Genomic DNA, 19,159 nt, shown 5'->3' on the forward strand with positions numbered 1-19,159 from the left:
ATGGCTTATTTGAGTTTGTCTTGCCAGCTAGCTAACACAATATCTGGATTCTGAAAATCCCTATTCACTGTTCAGTGATCCATTGCCCAGGCAAGGTACCTTTATGGAGCTCACCGTTTTCTTTGTCTCCTTCTACACTGTTGCAATTTAGAGAGCTGAGTTGGATATGTGTCCTGCTGTGGTGGTGTTCTATACGGCAGATGCAGTCTCTGATTAGAGAAATTATCGGCTATCTACATTGCAATGATCAGGGCTTGTAGATGAAAGGTTCCTTGTGGAGAAACCAAACCCCATAACGTGTTTACTAGCAGTATTATCAGACACATCAAAATTGCCAAAACAGTTTAATGGTAAAACTATAGACAGTAAAGTTCTACAAGATCATGTGGAGAAGTCTATTTTCATGCACGTATGTTGATTGGTAGGGATGGAATCATTTTTTATCATATTTTGTTTGATTTAAAATAATTGTTGAAAGCCGACTTAAATTTTTAGTAGTTATTCATGATACATTGACCTTATTTGAAGCTGTTGATCTGTCACATTAATCACATTTTTCACCTTTTATGGATGTGTTGCTTTCTTTCATATTTACTCGTGACAGCCTTTTGCTCTAAATGGTAGTTAAAACATGAGTTTGACTTGATTTTTCAAGATCATGGCACACGTGATCACTTAAACTGTCTGAAATGGTTTGGGATGGTAGCACAGAACTGAACTGGAATGTTTTCAGAAGGTTGATAGAAATATCTTTCTCATCTGGTCTTTTAGAAACCTGAATTTACAGAGTCCTCTTGTCTTTCCACTGATGACTTGTACATTTTTTTCCCAGTTGGTCAGAACAATAGCTTGGAACTCATTTTCAGGTTTTTGGATTCTTACTTCTACGCTTAAATCTAGTCTCCAAGTATGGCAGTTTTTTCCTATTCTGTTTCTTAGTCTTACGGTTAAAAAATGTGATGACCTTTATTGTCATTCCATCTTGTCACCTGTTACATACTCATTTCCAGGTCTCCGTTCCATTTTTGCTGTTTGCATCTTGTTCATGTCTTTCACTGCTATTTGTCCTCTCTTAGTGTTTTATGCATTGTTCATCTCAGCCATCTAAAAGTGCTGCTGGTCTTGCCCGAGAATATATTGGTGAGTTTAGCCATCTTATAATGTACCTTTTGATTCTTGCATCAGGTAGGTGGATGTATGTCATCTGTGAGTAAAGGCAACTGGAAAAATACTGTTTTGAGGTAAGACATAAGGTCTTACTTGTCCTACTGCTTCATGTCAGTAGAGCAGACTTCCTTTGTCATCTCCACAGGTACCAAACACTTCAGAAGTGTTAGAGTGTTCATATCTATTGCTGGGAGGTCCAAGTAAAGTGTAGGGATGCTTGAGGGACGCTCTGTCAAGCAGGATGGGTTAGGAAAATACACGTGGACTATGCATATCAAGGAACATCAGCTTACAGTAAATGAGTTCCTTTTTCCAAGGCTAACAGCAGCATTAGAAGAACCCCTGGATCTTTAAATGTTTTATGAATATAGATATTCTGTGTTTAAGAGATGGTTACTGGGTATTTCCTAGCTGCATAAAAGGTAGGCTGATTCCTGTTGGGGCTAAGAATGTTTGGAAAGAGGGCACTGAAGTTTCTGTGAAAACCTTTTAAGTCATATATCATCAGTTATACTATCTATAATGTAACAAAAGTTTAAAGTACAATAATTAATCACAACTGTCACGCTTCTTTTCTTAGGATACAATCACATGGACATGGCAAGGGCCAGGAGCGTAAGTGGTTTATGTTTTATTGCTTATATCATGATTGCTTTCCTTCACTAGTTTTTATTTACATGTCTTAGAGGTGTATATAGTCAAGTAGTAATTGCTGGTTATTGGATTATTCTTTGGGATTAATTTGTCTTTTATCTGTTATTCTCTAATTATGATGATATTCAGTTAGAGGAATCCAGGTATAAACAGTGTAATTCTGCTGCTATGATTTTGGTGGTTTGCAGAATGGACTTTAGGTTTTTATTTCAAAAATATTTTTTTTGTAGCCACATACCTGAAGTAAAACAACTCGCTTCTGCTCTACATATTTTATTGCCTGCAAATCGATTTAGTGTGTTTCTGTATAAAATCTGCATGGCTATTTTTTTGAAATTGGTCTAGTCCCATGGAAGCAGTCAACCCACTCGGGGAATTTGGAGATACTGTTTCCATTATCTTGCCTAAATGTAACTTTGATTTTTTTTTTTTTTTAATAAAATGTTATTCTAGAGGTTCCTTAGCAAATTCGTGTAATATAAAATACTAAATAAAGCAGTTTGTGCTTGTTTAAAAAAATATTTTAGCATTATTTTCATGTTGGGGTTGGAGTAGAAGTTCTAAAATGTTTAGATGAAGGTCAAAACAAGAAATTTTGAACCCTAAGTAAAGGGGAGTTGGATGCTATGGTTAGTGGGTTGCCATTAGCCTGCTCCTTGGGAACTATTGTTTTGAATGTCCCACCTGAGATCCTATATTTTAGTAGTAATGAGGAAACCATTGGAATTAGCCAAGATTCAGGTAACTTAGAATTTTGTCAATTAATTTTGCACCTTCAAATGGACTAGGAACCAGGTCTAATTAAGGACACGTCTAGATTTGGAGACTTGAGGAAATCATTGATGACTTTTAAAACTTCAGCTTTCAGTTAAATTGTCACATTGGAAGTAGATTAATCCATGATAGTGTCTGAAGTAGGTAGGTACTGCAGCACTTACTGCACGCAGGGATTTCTTTTCTCTTCTTGTGAGTTCCTACCTCTTCCCTTGCATTTGCACTGCAGTTCATCTAGCAAATTAGCTCAGGCAGAGGGGAGAAAGGTGAGTAGCTTACTTCCAGCTTAGTGTCCTACCTGAGGAGTCAAGAACGCATAGAAGGAGGAAGAAGAGGGAAGAAACTTGTAGGTGTGTTGCCTCAGATCACTTTAATGTGTACGAACCCCTTATTCGGAAGTGCTGACCTCTGCTAATAAAGTTAAATTAAATTAAAGCTGAATCAGAATCTGAGGCAGCATGTGATGTTATGCAAATTCACTGGGTCAGTTTAAATTACAGCTTTACTTAATTAGGATTAATTCTCCTGAGTGACCTAAATGTATTTCTGATGTCTTAGCAGAAAATACTGTTAAGACTGATACATTCTTCACATTCTCAGCAAATGTCTCTTTTTCTGTCATAGTGTTAGCCAATACTTAATCTGCAAATGTTGATGCAGCCCGGAGTATTCTGTTTGTTCAAAGTTGGTGTGGCCTATGAAATGGATTGAAAACTTGTCACATGGAAACTATACACTTTTTTCCACTTATGGAAAGTAACGTTCTTACTAGTTTGACAGTGTTGAGAGCAGATCAACTGACTGTGCCTTGAAAACAGAGATTGACTATAGTGTGCAACTTAAATTTTCTGTACATCAGACTTGAGTTAGATACAGGTTCTATCAGTTTTTTAAATTGGCATTTATAATTTAATGTTTAATCTTTGAGGATTACAGAGAGTTGGCAGAGAGAAAAGTTTACTTGTAACTTATTGGGGTTTTTTAATGCTCTTGGACAAGGACCTAGAAATCAGACTTCCACGTTTCCTGTCAGTGACATAAACTTCAGATCACAAGTTCCACTGTTGTTCTTGCTCCTGTACTTCGCTTTAATATGTTGGAAGTTCAGTAGGAAAGAAGGGAAGAAAAACTTGTTGCAGCCTTGAATGAGTGTATAGCAAAACGAGTAGGGTGTTGCTTCTAGGAACTGCACTTTATCTGCCTAAGAGGATTTTGACCAGCCCTCCCCTCACAGCGATTGACTGCTGTAACTACCTAAATACTGTATAAAATGTGGCTACTGACGCTGCTCACTAATTTAGGTTTACTAAATCCTTTCCTGGATTTGAATCTTACTGCTTTTTAAGGTCAAGTTTATTCCAGTATCTTGTGTCTTAGGCTACTAAAACACATGTACTGCATTTCATTAACAGACTTCTGAAGTATAATGAACTTTGATTCCAAACCAAGGTAATGATAAAATCTTAGTGGTTATAATTAATCTTGCCAACTCTATGCTGAATACAGCACTTTCCTGAAACAGACTTACTCTTTCTTTACACACTATGAATACATCATATCTTACTGTATGTGTTAGTACCTGTGTATCATATTACTACTTGTCTTCCTGCTTTTGGGTATCTTTTAAGATGCAACTTCAGTGTAAATTGCTTTTTTTTCCACCTTACAGAATGTAATTATAGAAGTACTCTGAAAGACCATTTCTGTTAATTTTGTATGTGAATATGATCATACCTATAAGTAGGAATGTTACTTGAAGACTTTGGAGCGTAATGTACTACTGTTTCACTACATGTAAATTTTTTCCTCCATCCTTTTCTTTTTTTTTTTTTTTTTTCTTTTCCTTTTAGGTTAGAAATTCTGTGGCTTACTTTGTGTCAGTTTCACAATTCTGTGGAAATTGAGGTCAGTAAAAAAAACCCAGTGTATTCTGAGCAATATCAGAATACATAATATTGTATTTAATTCTGCAGTAAAAGTTTGTATTCAAACATTATATGTTAACACAGTCTGTAAAAAACAGGTTAAAATACCACTTATGTTTTAAACAAATGACTTCTGTATCTGAAAATGTAATGTGAACAAAATACAGTTTTCCACTTGGCTTAAGGCTTTACTTATTCATTTAAATTGAGTAGATAGAGTTCTGACTGTGTTTAAAGACTCTTGTGTGTGAACAAGTTTCTTGTCTTTTAATCACCTGATCACTATTCCAGCTAGTATACCAACTGTATGTGTTAGATACCCAAGTGTGTGAATGCTGGTGTACAAACTAAGGACTATCTTCTAGAGAAAAATCATTGTAAGTGATTTCTTATAGGCCAGATAGGTTATTGAATGTCTGGCTCATTTTTTTATTAGGCTGCACTGTTCAGAATGTGAAATTGGAAAACAAAGAAAATTTATGTATATTCTTAACTTTGTTTTGAGGAGAACACTATGTGATCCTAAGGCTGAAATCTATTGTAGTGAAAACGCAAAAACAATTAAGACCTTTCCTTTTAAACTGCTGTCCTTATGCATTTTACAGAGAGTACGTTTTTGTGGAGAAGTATGGTGTTTTAAAGGTGTTATAGGATATTTGACATGTTCTGCAGTTCTTTTGCTTACATTTTTTAATAATTAAGTAGCTACTTTTCTCTGAGTGATGGCAGGATAAATTAGTAGGAAGAACTATTACGTATTTACATACACATAGATGTTACTATTGTAACATATACTAATCACAGTATTTATCATTGCTACGCTCTGTTTACTGATTTATGCTGTAAATTCTTCTCAAAAATAATGAATGCACAGAATACCAGCCGCTGAACAGTTGTATCTGTTGTAGAAGTTTGTTGTTTGTTATCACTTTAGTTGTATGCTTTCAGCTATTAATAAAAAAATCTTATTTCTAAAACAGTGGCCTGTTTTTGGTAGAAGGGCCAGGGAACAACTGCCTCATGCAGGGATAAGACAAACCAGCTGATTGGCAGGATGCTGAGTGTCTGTAGCACATACACAACTTGCACAAGGACAAGTTATCATCTTTGGTCTTCTTTTTTATATTAAAAAAAAAAAAAAGCTAGTAACTTTCTGAAATACTCTGTACTAAAGCAGGAGCAGGCAGAGGGCAGAGGAGCAGGGCTGTTTGCAGGGCTGGTTGCAAGTATGAGGCAGGGTACTTGAGAGCTACTTGTTGAATCTGTTTTTGTAAGCAAGTGCTGCAGATATAACGTTGTAGAGGAAAAATTAGTTGTTCTCTGTTCAAAGTCATATTTTTCCCCTAGTCTTCAAAGTTTGTTGGCTTTTATTCCTGCTTTGCTCCATCAGCACAGGAATACATCAAATACCAACTAGCCTCGATACCAGAATTACTGCTGAATATTCGATAACTCAGGGAGATGTGCAGCAAAACAACACAACTTCAGTATGTTTTTGATTAAATGATAGTTCATAAGGTCTAACAGCCAGCAATCAGGATCTGAAGTTTGTTAATCTGGGCTTCTTTGCATATAATGTATGTTCTGGCATACCATACATGTCATCCAGCATGCATATTGAGAAACAAGCATCTATGTAGATTTTATAATAGGTTACTATAAATATCGGCCTGCTTATTCATCCATCCATCCTGTACTTGGAACTGACGCACAAGCAGTCTTGTGAAGGGGTGTGTGATCACCTGCATGTGTAGTTTGTTTTGGCTCATGTCAGTTTGTTTCGCTGGCCTGTCAGCTTCAGTGTTCATGCATCCATCACCGTTTGCAACAGCTGAGAGTTCTTCTCTTAGTTTTGTTAGTGGTGCCGAAGTGATTGTGGTATTTCTGTCCAGTTAGGCACAGACATGTAGAACACCTCTGAAATTGCCTCATATTCAAACTTGCCCTGTGTTTGGGTGAATAACTTGATAGCAGTTTGCAACTCAAAGTAAAAGACGTAGAATTGGGCTTGGAACTTCAAGGAACAGTTGTCTCCATCTCTGTTAGCTTCATAGTCTTTGTCCTTTTGTATATTACATCATATCAAGCTGGTGTACCTGCCCGTAAACCTAGAAGACAGGAGTCGTATGTTTTCAATTGCAGCTGTGCATACAGGGAAAACTGTAGCAAACCCCAGAATACATTAAAGATTTGACCGTCACTGAATACTCCTAAGACAGTTAGGCAGACATCTAACGGCAGCATTTTGGGTACTGCTGATCATACCATTATGCGACTCTGAAAATAGAGCTTACTTCATAGTTAGAGAAGTATTTGCTTAAATTGTAAACTTTTATACTTGTTCCCCAATTCTTGCTTTCTTTTTTAAAGACAAGTGTGAAATTTCTGGATCATAATTCCCATTTTGCAATATCGATAGGTAATTATATGAAATATAACTAAGCTTATTACAAATTTGGTTTCTACTTCAGAAGCTTTCCACAGGATTACAAACCTTTTGTTCACTTAGTGCGTAAATATGTCATTGCGTTGCACTAAGGGAATTGTTTGTCTGGTACTGAGCAGGGGTGGGAATTGGAATGATCCCTTCTTGTTCCTTCTATCCGAGAAGTTCGTTACTAGGCAGAATTGGGATGTTTTGAGGGTTTTTATAGGTGAGACTGGCCACGATCTTGGTGCTTAAATCATATTTCAATAAAAACAGCCAAAAGGTAGAAGGTCTTTTCATACAGGCCATCCCATTCTGAAAGCTGCCTTTTCTGTTGCAGGTCTCCAGCAGTTCTGGTTTAATTTTCTCCTTCCAGCCTCAACTGTTCTGTGATTCTGTGGCCATCTGCATTTATTTAGAATTTTTCTTTCAATTGAGTATTAATATCCAGTGTCCAATTTGAAGGAGAAATTTTTTATCTTCTGTTGTTGGAGGTTTTGAAAACACTTCTGATGTGTACATTAGTGCAGTCATATATGATTTCAAAATGTGCAGGGGGAACAGTTAATACCTGATGTCATGAGAATTTGAATTCTTAATATTTAAGCTATAGAACAATGTTCATGTAGCAGGTGCTTTTCTTGGTTATCTGCAAAGAGCTGAACAATACAGGATGTAAGAGAAATGTTTGTGCAAGAAAATACTAATACTTTTAAATTATTTAAAAATTCCTGATCCCACTTATGAAAGGAAGATAAAACTCTATACTCCACAAGGTAAGAAATGAGCAGAGTCAGTTATATGAATTTCTAGAAGTATGATGCATCCTTAAGCATTTAAGAATTCAGTTTTTACTTTTTTTTATAGTCCTTGTGTTAATATAATTTTGTAACTAGCAACAAACTCTATACATCTTTCACCATAGTGCTATAATAGAGATTGTTTAAAACGTCAAATATTCTTGGTATAATTCAGTTCTCTGTATGCAGTTTCTACCGGTGTATATTCCTTCAGAAGAAGAAAGAAAAAATCCAGTGTTATATGCCAATAACGTCAGGCGTGTAATGGCAGAGTAAGTATGTTGTAATATGGAATAAAAATAGATATGTGATTTTAATTTTAGGATCAAGAAAATGTCATGAAATCTAGTCAGTGTTGTTGCCTGCTTGCAAAGAAGCTTGTAGTCTGCAGTAGTGTATACAAATCGCTTTATATAGAAGTCACCTTCCTCTATGAGGAGGCCAGGGAGCCACAATTACAGCAGGAACTGTAGGAGTTGCTTAGTTTTTTAACATGTCTTCATGTAACAAGGCAGTTCTGCTTGCTGCTGTGGGTATTTAGTCCTCTGGGGAGAAAGGTATAGTTGAATTGTACGTAAGTTAATGCAACTGAATTTTGTGCTACTGAGGTTGCGTTTTAAGCTATGACTTTTCTTTAATGAGGTTAAGAATAGTTTCATGTATTCATTGTTAGCCTGTGGTTATTTCAAACAGTAAAGCACAGGAAAGCTGCTTGTGTTGGAAATAGAGCACTGATAAAATGCAAACAACTAACTGAAGTTGAATGTTAACGTGAGGATGCTTAACGCTTATCTATAGGGTATAATAAAGCTAACATTAAATATGCAGACCTTCATTCTTTTCTGGTGTATTTTTAATTAACCTCTCTTGTTCATTCATTTTTTTTGTCCTTTCAGTAAATCTTCCGTTAGTCAGTAGATGTTCTTTTCAGTATGTACAGAGAACCCTCAGGTCTATGATCATTAATAACTCTTGAAGGATTTATGAGTCTTTCTACTTCTAATTTTGAAATAACTTGTGAAATCTTAATTTCCTTTTTGTAACTTTTCTTCCATTTCTAAGTTACCAGTTTCAACTAAAGGCCAGTTTGTAGATAGAAACTGGTAATTCTTCTCTGTTTTATAAGGAGAACCCAGCTCTGTGCGTTTCCTTGAGGATGTTGGGCCTATAATATAGCAATAGATCAATACTTGATCTGTTGTACGAAATGACATTTCTCACAAAAGAAAAAGCAAAAGGATCTGTGTGAATCAACCTGGCTTAAGAGTTGCGGTGGCCTCAAGGACTTTTGTAGTTAATTTAACCCAGTCAGCTGGCACTACATAAAAGTGTTGTCCTCAGACTTTGGGTAGAAGGCTGTGTTATGAAACCTTCATTCTGAACTCCACTCCAGTCAGATGACAGGGATTGTGTCGTATAAGCAGAAATTTTGAAAGACTACAGAAGTTTACAACAACCTGCATGTTGAAAGCCTTCCCTTCTATGTATGTGTAGGAGGAGAGAGAGATTTTCCTCTTCCTTTTGTTTCTCCTTCCCACCTCTGAAGAATTAGGCATTTGGGGTAACAGAAGTGGGATGCAGGTCTAAAGGGAAGACTATCAGAATGGGGGATAGCAAATATGGCTTGCTTTGAGATGAAGAAAGGGCTGCAGATGCTGTGTTGATGTGAAAGGAAAATAAATGTGTTAGGATATCAAAGTTCTGAAGTTAAAATGCAGATGGGAATAAACCAGAATGCTGACTCCTGGATACGGTGGATTACTGTAGACCAGTTAAAATAACATCAACATAGCCAAAATTTATTTAGTTCTGACCACTTCCAGATGCTTACTTCTAGTGGCAGTTCTCCAGACGCTCCCAGTTCATTCATGTGGCTTTTGGTGCGGGAGATACCAGCTCAGATGCTGTCACGTCTGTTCTGGAGCTGTAGCAGTTGCAACTCTAGCACCTCAGGTGCTATTTGGTGCTAGCATTGCACCTTGCATTGCTCAATAAAGCACAGTATTACTGATTCATCTAGATTTCTCTCCTTTTCTTTAAGATTGAATCAGTGACAGCGTACCATTTTGATGTCAAGAGGTCACTTCAGGATCTGTTTAGATGCCTACTTTCCCCTTATTCCCCATGATGTTTTTCTGGAAGAAGAGTCTAATCCTACTGGATAGTTTACAGCAGTAGAGGTGGCAGTCCCAGATAATGCATTTGTGAGTCTAGAACCAGTGTTGCGGCAAAATCTTGTGTCTTGCCCCTGATTTCAAGGGGAATTGATAGAACTTGCTGAGTGCAACAATAGATATGATTTCCACTCCTGAAATTTGTTTGCCTTCATCATAATCTTGTCTTACGAACAGCTTCTGTTAAGTGTTGAACAAAGCACTTGACAGGATACTACAGCAAACTACAGTGTTGTAAAATTGTCAGTGTGTAGACTTGAGGCTTCAATCCCAGCTTTTTGAGAATTATTAGGAACAAATCATCTGACCTTGCCATCACAAGTATTTACTTCTAAAAATTTCTCAGTAATACAGGGAACATCTCTACCACTGTTAAAGCATTGGAAAGTACTTCATTTTATTTGTAAGATATGTAATCTTAATTGTTTCCTAATGTAAAGCGTTTATTGCATATGACGGCTTTTTTTACCTCTTGGCAATTTTATTATCCTCAGCTAGTAAAAAGTTATGTCACTGTTTATATATTTTTTTTTTTTCCCCTATGGGTTAAAAACAGTCTTATGCTTCTTAGCTGCATCAATTGCAACTTTGTCTTTACCTTTCCATATTGTTTTTCTGCATCATAGTTTCTAATTTACTGGTACCCATTTAAAGTTTGTTTTGTGGTTTGTTTGTTTGGGTTTTTCCCTCCCCCCTAAAAGAACATATTAGTTGTGTCTCTTCATTGTGGGATTGTAGCCTTTTGCCTGTTGAATAGATTCTTGAACACCTAGTTTTCATTAGCACTTCTATTCTGGAAGACATCTGTAGTTGGAAAGTAATCGAAGTGCTGTTTAGGGTATAGAAATACTGCTTTAAAGAAAAAGTAGGTAACTCTTCCACTCCCGCTTTGCAAAACAAAACTTGTTAGTTTGTTACCTTACTACCCATTAGGGCTCAAATATATTTAAAAGGCGTGTGCCAGTTGCTCAGCTTCTAGGTAGTTGCAGGTACTTAGCACTATTCATTTTGTACACAGATAAGCCAATGGTAGTGCAGGCAGCTAATTGTGAAAATCTGCACTGCAGGCTTTTTGTGCAAGTCTAAAGTAACCTCACCCATAATTACAGATATAAGCTGCTTAGATAATTATGCACAGACCAGTTGGACACTTAACATATAAACACAATTTGTTTTGCTTTAGTTTGTAGTTTCTCTTACAGAGACTACCTTCAAAATAGGGAAGAATATGGTTTAGATGGTACAATTTGGAAGAAAAACGCGAGTTAAAATATTGCAACTTCATTAATTTTTTTTATGCGTATGGCAGATGTTTAGACTGAAACCTGATGGAAACCGGACACATTTGCCCCCTTGTTTTTCAAAACTGTAAGCACCTCTGAACTGAAGTTCTGTCAGCATTCCTGATTTGAGCATTTCATTTTTCTGATCTTTCTGATGTTAGAACTCGGCATTATAAAAACATACATGACACTAGTCAGGAGTTTAGAAGTTTCTTTTGTGGTGAGCCCAGAAAGGGAGACTTCCTGTAGAAATACCAAAATGTCAGAGTCTGGTTTGTATTTTTCAAATAACTTTGTTTTTCTTCTCCACTTACACAAATATTTAAAGACATGTTTTTATATTTACAGTAGATGCTCAAATCAATTACAGTGCAGAGCGTTAGCCATGGAACTTGAAAACATCTGTCTTCCTTATGTTTTCTCTGTCAAGTCCTTGCCAGGATAACTTTCCCCTTATTGGAGCATGTCATACTGTTAAAGCAGTAACGCTCATCAGCTTGACATATGAGGATTATGTTTTTGCTTTCAAGAAAGGAATCCATGCTGGTGAAGGCAAAAGAAATTACAGATAGTCTTCTGTGTCCATTTCACCTTTTGGCATCTTCTACATAGTCAAAACCAGATTCTCTTTTTTTCTTGCAGGCTTTGGCAGTATCAGAATGTGATCTCTGCTACTGTATGTGATACAGTAATGCTAGTTGCTGAGGAATAGCCTTGAGGATGTGGATTTACAGTAGCTTACTGGTCTGCCTCATGGCTATTTGTTGTATTTTCAGTGGCCAATTAAATCTAACTTTGGAAAAACTGCTGTGCTCTGTGCTTATGCTTTCTGAAGTTTTATATGGGATTCTGTAGAAGCACTGGTTGGATGCTCAGCACTCAACTTTGAAATTCAAGACTTTTGTCATTTTTATACCATCAAAGGCATGAGGATCAGTACAAGTGGAATTACTGAAGTGCTGGAGTTAACAAGCATCCATTTGTTTAGGTTTCAGGCCATATACAAAAATGGAGATGAGAACTACGTTGTGCACTCAGTTTATTTCTGTCAATGCTGCAAGTGTGGCACTTAAGCAAATGTAGTTACTGAACAGGGTTAACTCTGTGCAGCTTCTTGCTAAGTTTATTTTCTCAAGGAAGAAATAAATTTTTTGAAGTTAAGCAATATTTTGCAACAGTGTGGATTGAACTAGATTTTTGAATGCTGACAACACAAAGAGAACCTGCTTCATTTTTCACCCCTTGAAGATTTGTGTCGTACAAACCTACAAGACCAACAGTTACAGGATGCATTTTCTTAACACGAGGGATAAATGCGGCTTTAGAAGCTTCTTTTTGTTTCTAAAAATTAAACCATCATGAGATACTGTATTCTGGATGTGAACTCCAGACTTTTATGACTGGACTGTCATTTGCTTGGAGAATGTCACAAAGTAGGAGTAGTCCAAGGAGAGAAAAGGGGGCTATATGCCCTGGCCTTCCAAAACTAAATAGATGAAAGCTCTGCAGCTTGGGAAAGAAAGAAAAAGAAAAAGGAAAAAAAAAAAAGTGGAGCGTTGTTTTGAAGGTCAGTAAAATCATGAGTGTTCTGGAAATGCATAGTAAGGAAAGTCTGTTACTTTCCATAGCAGAAGAGATAGAAAGCACTCAACAGTAGAACAGCTGAAAGTATATGGAAATACCCTTTAAAACATACACAAAATTGTGGTATTCGCTATCCATTTTAGGATATCCATTTAGGATATCCATTTAGGATATCCATTTTATCCATCGCTAGATGCCTAAAATGAATTCATCAGAGCTGAGATATACTGTAAAAAATTTGGTCCATCAATGATTCTAAAACACAGTGGTACAAATAGTCTCTGGTTCACAAGTTCCTATACAGATGACTACTAGAAGCTGGTGTTATTTGTTCGCCATGTTTTGTTTGTCTTTCCTAAACATCTGATAGTGAAGTAAAATACCAGATTTGATATCCTTTTAGTGTTTTCAGCACCCTATGAAGATTATAGCTGATTTAAAGGGTTTGGTTTTTTTTTTTGAGCAGCCTGCGGAATATTTTCTAGATTAGTTCACAGTTCTGCTTATTAACAACATAAAACATTTTGAAAATGTTTTTGTTGAAGCATAGATTCAGAATGTCACAATATTGCCTGTACTATTTTCTCTCACTTTGCATAATATTACAGCAGTCACATTCTGTTTTATGTTCAGAATTTTGCATGCGTAGTAGATTGGTATGCAGAAAATGAGAAAGTTGATAATTTATTTTTATATTATGACTGCACAAGTGTTAGACATAGGGAGCTGTTTGGTGTGAGAAGTCAGGATATAACAAGTACAACTGTTGTGTGTAACAGATTGGGTTTGCAGGAAGGCTTTTGTGTTTTTGTTTGGTTTTGGTTTGGTTTTATTTTTTTGAAATGACTTGCTGACTTTGGAATTTCATGTAGTGTGATATCACAAAGGGTAAATAGCCAGCATTTTGGGGAAGGTAGGGAGGGAAGAAGGCTCAAGGTATGTCAAGCCAGACACGCACATTTGGCTATATAAAATTGCTGAACATTAAAAAGGCCAGGCTCGGGTTAGCTGACTGTGAAAGCAGAGGTAGTACGAAGAAAAGAGGAAAAAAAGTGCTTCCAAATGAAGATATGGGAACAGCTGTTATATTCCTAGTTTATTAAAAACATTGGGTTGCACTTGCAATTTGCATCTCAAATTGAAATGATCGTCTTTTTTTTTCCTAGCAGTTGAATTAAAGTAGAGAAAGATTGCCCTGGAGATAAGTTGGAATAGTTTGGTAACTGGTTCTGTAGAAAATCCTGTGAGTTGCAGTTGTGCCCAGGCTTTACAGTGAAGTATAGCCTGCCAGTCTTTATTCGAAGAAATTGAAAAATTCACAAGTCTTAGTCACATAACTTTATGTTCCCCAGCTTCAGTTTCTTCAACATTCTGAGCTGAAATCTTTTTGTGTTAAATTGCTAGCCTTATACAGCTTGTGATTTATCTTCTGAACTCAAGAGCCCCTTGAACTCTAATTAATCTGGCCTTGGTTGATCCTATGACTGAACTTTACTGTGAGCAAAAGTTGTTTCTTCCTCTTCTTTACTTCTGATCTTTGTAATTCTTAAAATCTGGATGTGTATATAAACACACTGTTTCAGTTCACTTTGCTTTTCTTTGGAAGTCCAAAGGCTGGAAAATTGCAAACAGGTGAGCAAGAGAAGATGCTTTTATCCTTCTCAATCCTGTGTTGTGTATGTGTTGACACTGGGCATACATGCAGGCATTAATTGTAGTGGGAATTTTTCTGTACTGATAGCGCTGTAAGTCTGGCCCAAATACCGTTCCTTCTGTAAGGGGTGCACACAGCTGTAAAAAGATGCAGGATATATTTACCCCTTATGGTTTGGCCGAGTCTGAGATGATCCCTGCTTCTGTTTGCAGTTTGTTCTGTATCATAAGTTTGGTTTTGGTTGGTTGTTGGGTTGGTTTTTGTTTTTTAAATTCCTCTTTGGCTAGGCTCCTTCAGCATGTTTGGGGATCGTTATTTAGGAGAAGTTATTTAAACCTGGCATTGGTTCTGGGATGGCAGTCAGTCAGGCTTCTACCCTCCCCCCAGGCTGAGTGGCCTGATCTTTCTTCGTCATCTTTCTTTTGATGTGTTTGAAAAGCTTCTAGCTTTTAGTTTTAACAAGTTACTGTTTCTTGCTTTGGCTTGCCACCTTATGGCTATGTTTTAACTTGTCTGCGTTCTCTGTTTTCCTTGAGAGAAGATGTGTTTTTTAAAAAAGTCTTTTAATTTTAATTGCCACCTTTAATCAGTTGCCGAGTCATACTGGATTTTTTTTTTTTTTTTGTTCTTTCAGAATATTTTTTAAGTATCTTGTCGCTTCTCCTGATTCTCTGATATGGTGTGTTGTTTTGTACCGCAAACGAACACTTTACCCTTTCGGTTTCTTCTTTTAACTTATTTTTAACCAGCTTCCCCTTTTCTGTGTAGCTGCCCTATGCTTCAGGTGATCGCCCATAATTTCCTGTATTTCTGTTGTGTGCTATATCTACTGTTGCCTTAAGATCTGATGAAATTTGGTGTAATGTGCCTGGCTGGACAAGATCTGTGGTTATTACACATTCTTCATGTAAGCTGCTCTGGATTGTACTGCTAATAGCGTGTACTTGCTGCCCTAGGAGTTCAGCTATTTCACTGACAGTTGACAGGGAAGTTTTATAAGGATGATCTAGCGTGCACACAGTACAAAAGAAGGGAATAGGAAGTAATCTAAACTGGCAGGATAGACTCTCCTTCTTTCTTCCACCCCTCTTTTTTCGTCCAAGGAAAATTGATTTTGTATTGTATAATACCAATGATTTCGTATTGTATAATACAACACTATATATTGAATACCATATAATACAAGTATTGTCAAGACCTGCAATACCAGATCTCTAAATCAGGTGGAACTTGGAAATGGATTTAAATTCTCACAGCATTGGGGGAGTTCTTCATCTGGGTTTGACACAACATTCATTACTATGTTAACCATAAGTCTATGGGATGAAATATGGTATTATAAGAACCTCTTGTCCATTCTGTTAAGGTGGTTTACTGATTTGCAAATACTACTAGGACACTATTGATAGGAGGAGTAGAGTGATGAAATGGGAACAGATCAAGAAGTGAAAAATTTGGAGGAACTGAATTTAATTGTTTAGGATCACCCATATGAGGCAATCTAGCCTTCAACAGTCTGCAGGATTTTAAGATGCCTTTTCTATGTACCTGTGTCTTTTTGGTTTAGTTGGCTTTTTCCTTTTGTTCCTTCCTGTTTGTTGTTTCTTCTTCCAAGGGGGAGGCTGTTCATCTAAAATCACTACCCTGTATGCCCTTGTTTTATTCATAAGTAGCTTATAATATCTAATTTTTTTAAGACATTTGGTACTTTTGAGCTTGAATATGTTAGTGAGGTGTTATTCCTGAATGTTTTTGACTTTCTCAGCCTTGGAGAGAAGAGAGAAACCCTGATCAATAACTTTAATGTTAAGTGCATGTCTTACTAATGTATTAGAATTCCTGAAGTTTGACAGTTAATTGGTGGATAAAAGAGAACTGGCTTTATGTTATTTACATTGGCATTCAAAGGCCTTGTAACAAGATTCTAGGGAAGAGGCTACTTAACAGAAATTAAGTGGTTATTGCATGAGAGGTAGCTGCCATTACAGATCAAACTGTGTATAATAAAGCGTGGAATTGAATGCAGAGTTTTCATCAAAGCCAAAATGACTGTGGCATGCCTTGGGGTTTTGTATCAATCTTGCCATTACTGTGTATTACCTTCACAGATGGAAAAGGTGGTTAGTAGTAAGGTAGAAAAACCTGTAGATGAAAAGAATGAAGGTAAGTCAAGAAAAAAATTTCATGAAGACTTCATCGAACTAGAAAAGGCTGCATAAAGCAGATAATGTTCGGTACTAATTAAGTAAAATCAAGTATAATGGAAAACATGGCAGATGAGTAACTCATATGGAGCAGTGCTTGCTTTCTAAGTTGCATCTTATGTTTGTACACTGAATTCTTAAAGGCCTCTTCCAAACTGAAGTGTCTTTCTCAACTTTGGCACGGCAAATGCAGTGCAACTACAATATAAGGATTTCCTTGAAGTATCTTTTGGTGCTGCTATTACTACAGAGCATCAAGTTAGAAGTAAAGCAAAAATGAATGCTTAATTGTTTGGCATGTAAAAACTTGGAGTATTTTTTAGTCTACCTTTCTTGGAGTTTAACTCTACTTGCTTTTATACTTTGTTCTAGCCATTCTTTATAGAGAAATGTTGTCTATTGTATAATTTTAATATTACCTGAAGGTAACTGTTGTTCTGCTCAGGTGATTATTGATTTATTAATATTTCAGTGTAATAATAATAATACAAATATTTAACATAATTATTAATAAATTTTTTTGTTCTAGATTAATAATTTTGAAACCCTTGTTATTCACTTGTGTGAAAATATTAAGGAATTTGAAAGTCTATGCACTGCCTAATTTTTCCCTTGTGTTTTTTTATATTTTCATGTACTTGTAAAGTCAGAATAGATGTTCTGTCATGGGTAGAGTACCATATTTCATTCTTTGTATGTGAACTTTCTTTTATGGGCTCTTCCTTATAGCTCTTCAGAATAGAGAGCATAATTGTTAAAAGATTTCTTGCTATAAAAAAAAGTGATGATTCTGCTCAGTTTTCTTAGATTTTCTTGCTTACTGTATTTCTTTGGTTTATTCAAGGGCGTTGGGAGTTTCAGTGACAGACTATACATTTGAAGACTGTCAGCTAGCTTTGGCTGAAGGACAACTTCGTCTACCTTCGGACACGTGTCTTTTAGAATTTGCAAAGCTTGTGAGAAGCCTTGGGTGAGCATATACAATATTTGTATGTAAGGTGCATCTTTATTATATATCTATGTTTATATATTTTTTTCCCTCCATATAACAATATTGCATTTATGAATATATATGGAATGCTGTTATATTACAATCAGGGAAACACTAATATAAAATTAAACTAATACTATTCTCCACTTGCAAGCAGCAACTCTAGATCCTAATGAGTAGAGTAGGTTGTAAAATTCGTATTTTCAGTCTGGAAAGTGAGCAGAGTGTGTCTGAAGTGTTCATTCCTGAACAAAACTAGAAGAGACCTCCTGAAGAGGGTCAGGAATACTGTGGGACTCCTAATATTTGATACAGTTAAGAGTCAATTGCCCTCTCCTGTGACATCTGTGAAAGGAGAACAGTGCTGCCATAGCAGTCTTGTGACTGGATTAAAGTTATAATAGTGAGGGCAGAGGGGTCACCCTTTCCCAGGAAGCACAAAGAAGTGGTTGATCTTTTGAGTAGGTTACTGCTAAATGGACTTTCTAATGAAACTGTAGCTTAGTATATGCAGTGTGGCTCCTCTCTTCTCATAGCTTCAATTCGCTCCAGCTTTACCTTTCAGACAAGCTTCAGCAAACAGTGAAAAAATTCACATCAACCAAATAGTAGAACTTGTTGCTGCTGTTTTCTAATTTTTCTCCTGTTTCTCCTCTCATCCTGTTGAACAACTACAAACTAAATTTACAAACTCATCCTATTAACTGCTTTAATATACAAACACCCTTTTCCATTTTTTGTCTCCTCACCTGAAAGTATAGAGCATAGTTTCATGTTTCCATTCTGTACTTTATTTCCTTTTACTAATTTTTCCTTCATCTTCCAGCTTGTGTACATAAATGAAAAAAAGAAGAGAAAGATATATTGGAGAATAAGGAATGTAGGACAGCATACATTATGCATTCAGATGACAAGCATATATTAATTCATTGTTGAGACCTCCATCTGAAAAGACTTCCAGTAGGATAGGAGAGACTTTTAAGGGGAAACAAAGATTCTTGCTTTGTTCCAAAGGCTCTGAATTTACAGTACTAAGGGGAAAAAAAAAAAAAGGCAAACAAAACAACCCAAAAAACCACCCACATCTGTTATTATGTACTTGATAATCCCAGGATTCAGTTTAATCCTCTTGTTAAATTGTCTGGCTTCTGTCTGCTCGATTTGAAGCTGTTCTTTCAAATTTTCCTTTTCTGGGTTTTTGTTTTGGCCTCTAAAACAATTACATGCATTTGTGAGCGAGGTTCCCCACAACCCAAAAGTTCTCTGTCTGGTTTGAGCCATTGTACATTGGTGAAATATTATCCTGTCTTGATTTGGATATGTGCCAGTTAGAAGGGTATTACAATGGTATTTTTCTGGCACAGTTGGACGAAGATTGTAATATGACTTCATCTCTAATGCATGTTTGATGGCAATGCAGTCATTTTGCTGTTTATTCAAAGGTTTTGAGGCCAGGGAGGCATTAAGATGATCCAGTCACATCCCTAAATAACTGGAACAGTAAATTTTATCCAATGGATT

The 19,159-nt window shown here is 36.4% G+C and overlaps 1 protein-coding gene across 3 annotated transcripts in view; it reads left to right on the top strand.

The window, feature by feature from the left end:
- LPCAT1 (lysophosphatidylcholine acyltransferase 1) overlaps positions 1-19,159 on the top strand; it is a 67,456-nt gene that overhangs the window by 27,041 nt on the left and 21,256 nt on the right. The window contains exons 7-10 of one of the 3 annotated variants that reach the window (XM_082314442.1): positions 1,748-1,782; positions 4,446-4,500; positions 7,938-8,020; positions 17,492-17,617. In XM_082314442.1, coding sequence (XP_082170568.1) covers positions 1,748-1,782; positions 4,446-4,500; positions 7,938-8,020; positions 17,492-17,617 — 299 coding nt within the window. The remainder of the gene's footprint in view (positions 1-1,747; positions 1,783-4,445; positions 4,501-7,937; positions 8,021-17,491; positions 17,618-19,159) is intronic. The other 2 variants (XM_082314444.1, XM_082314443.1) reach the window with 2 other exon arrangements.

Source organism: Platalea leucorodia (genome assembly GCF_965183815.1).
Source record: "Platalea leucorodia genome assembly, chromosome: 1".
In the NCBI taxonomy this organism is placed as follows: Eukaryota; Metazoa; Chordata; class Aves; order Pelecaniformes; family Threskiornithidae; genus Platalea; species Platalea leucorodia.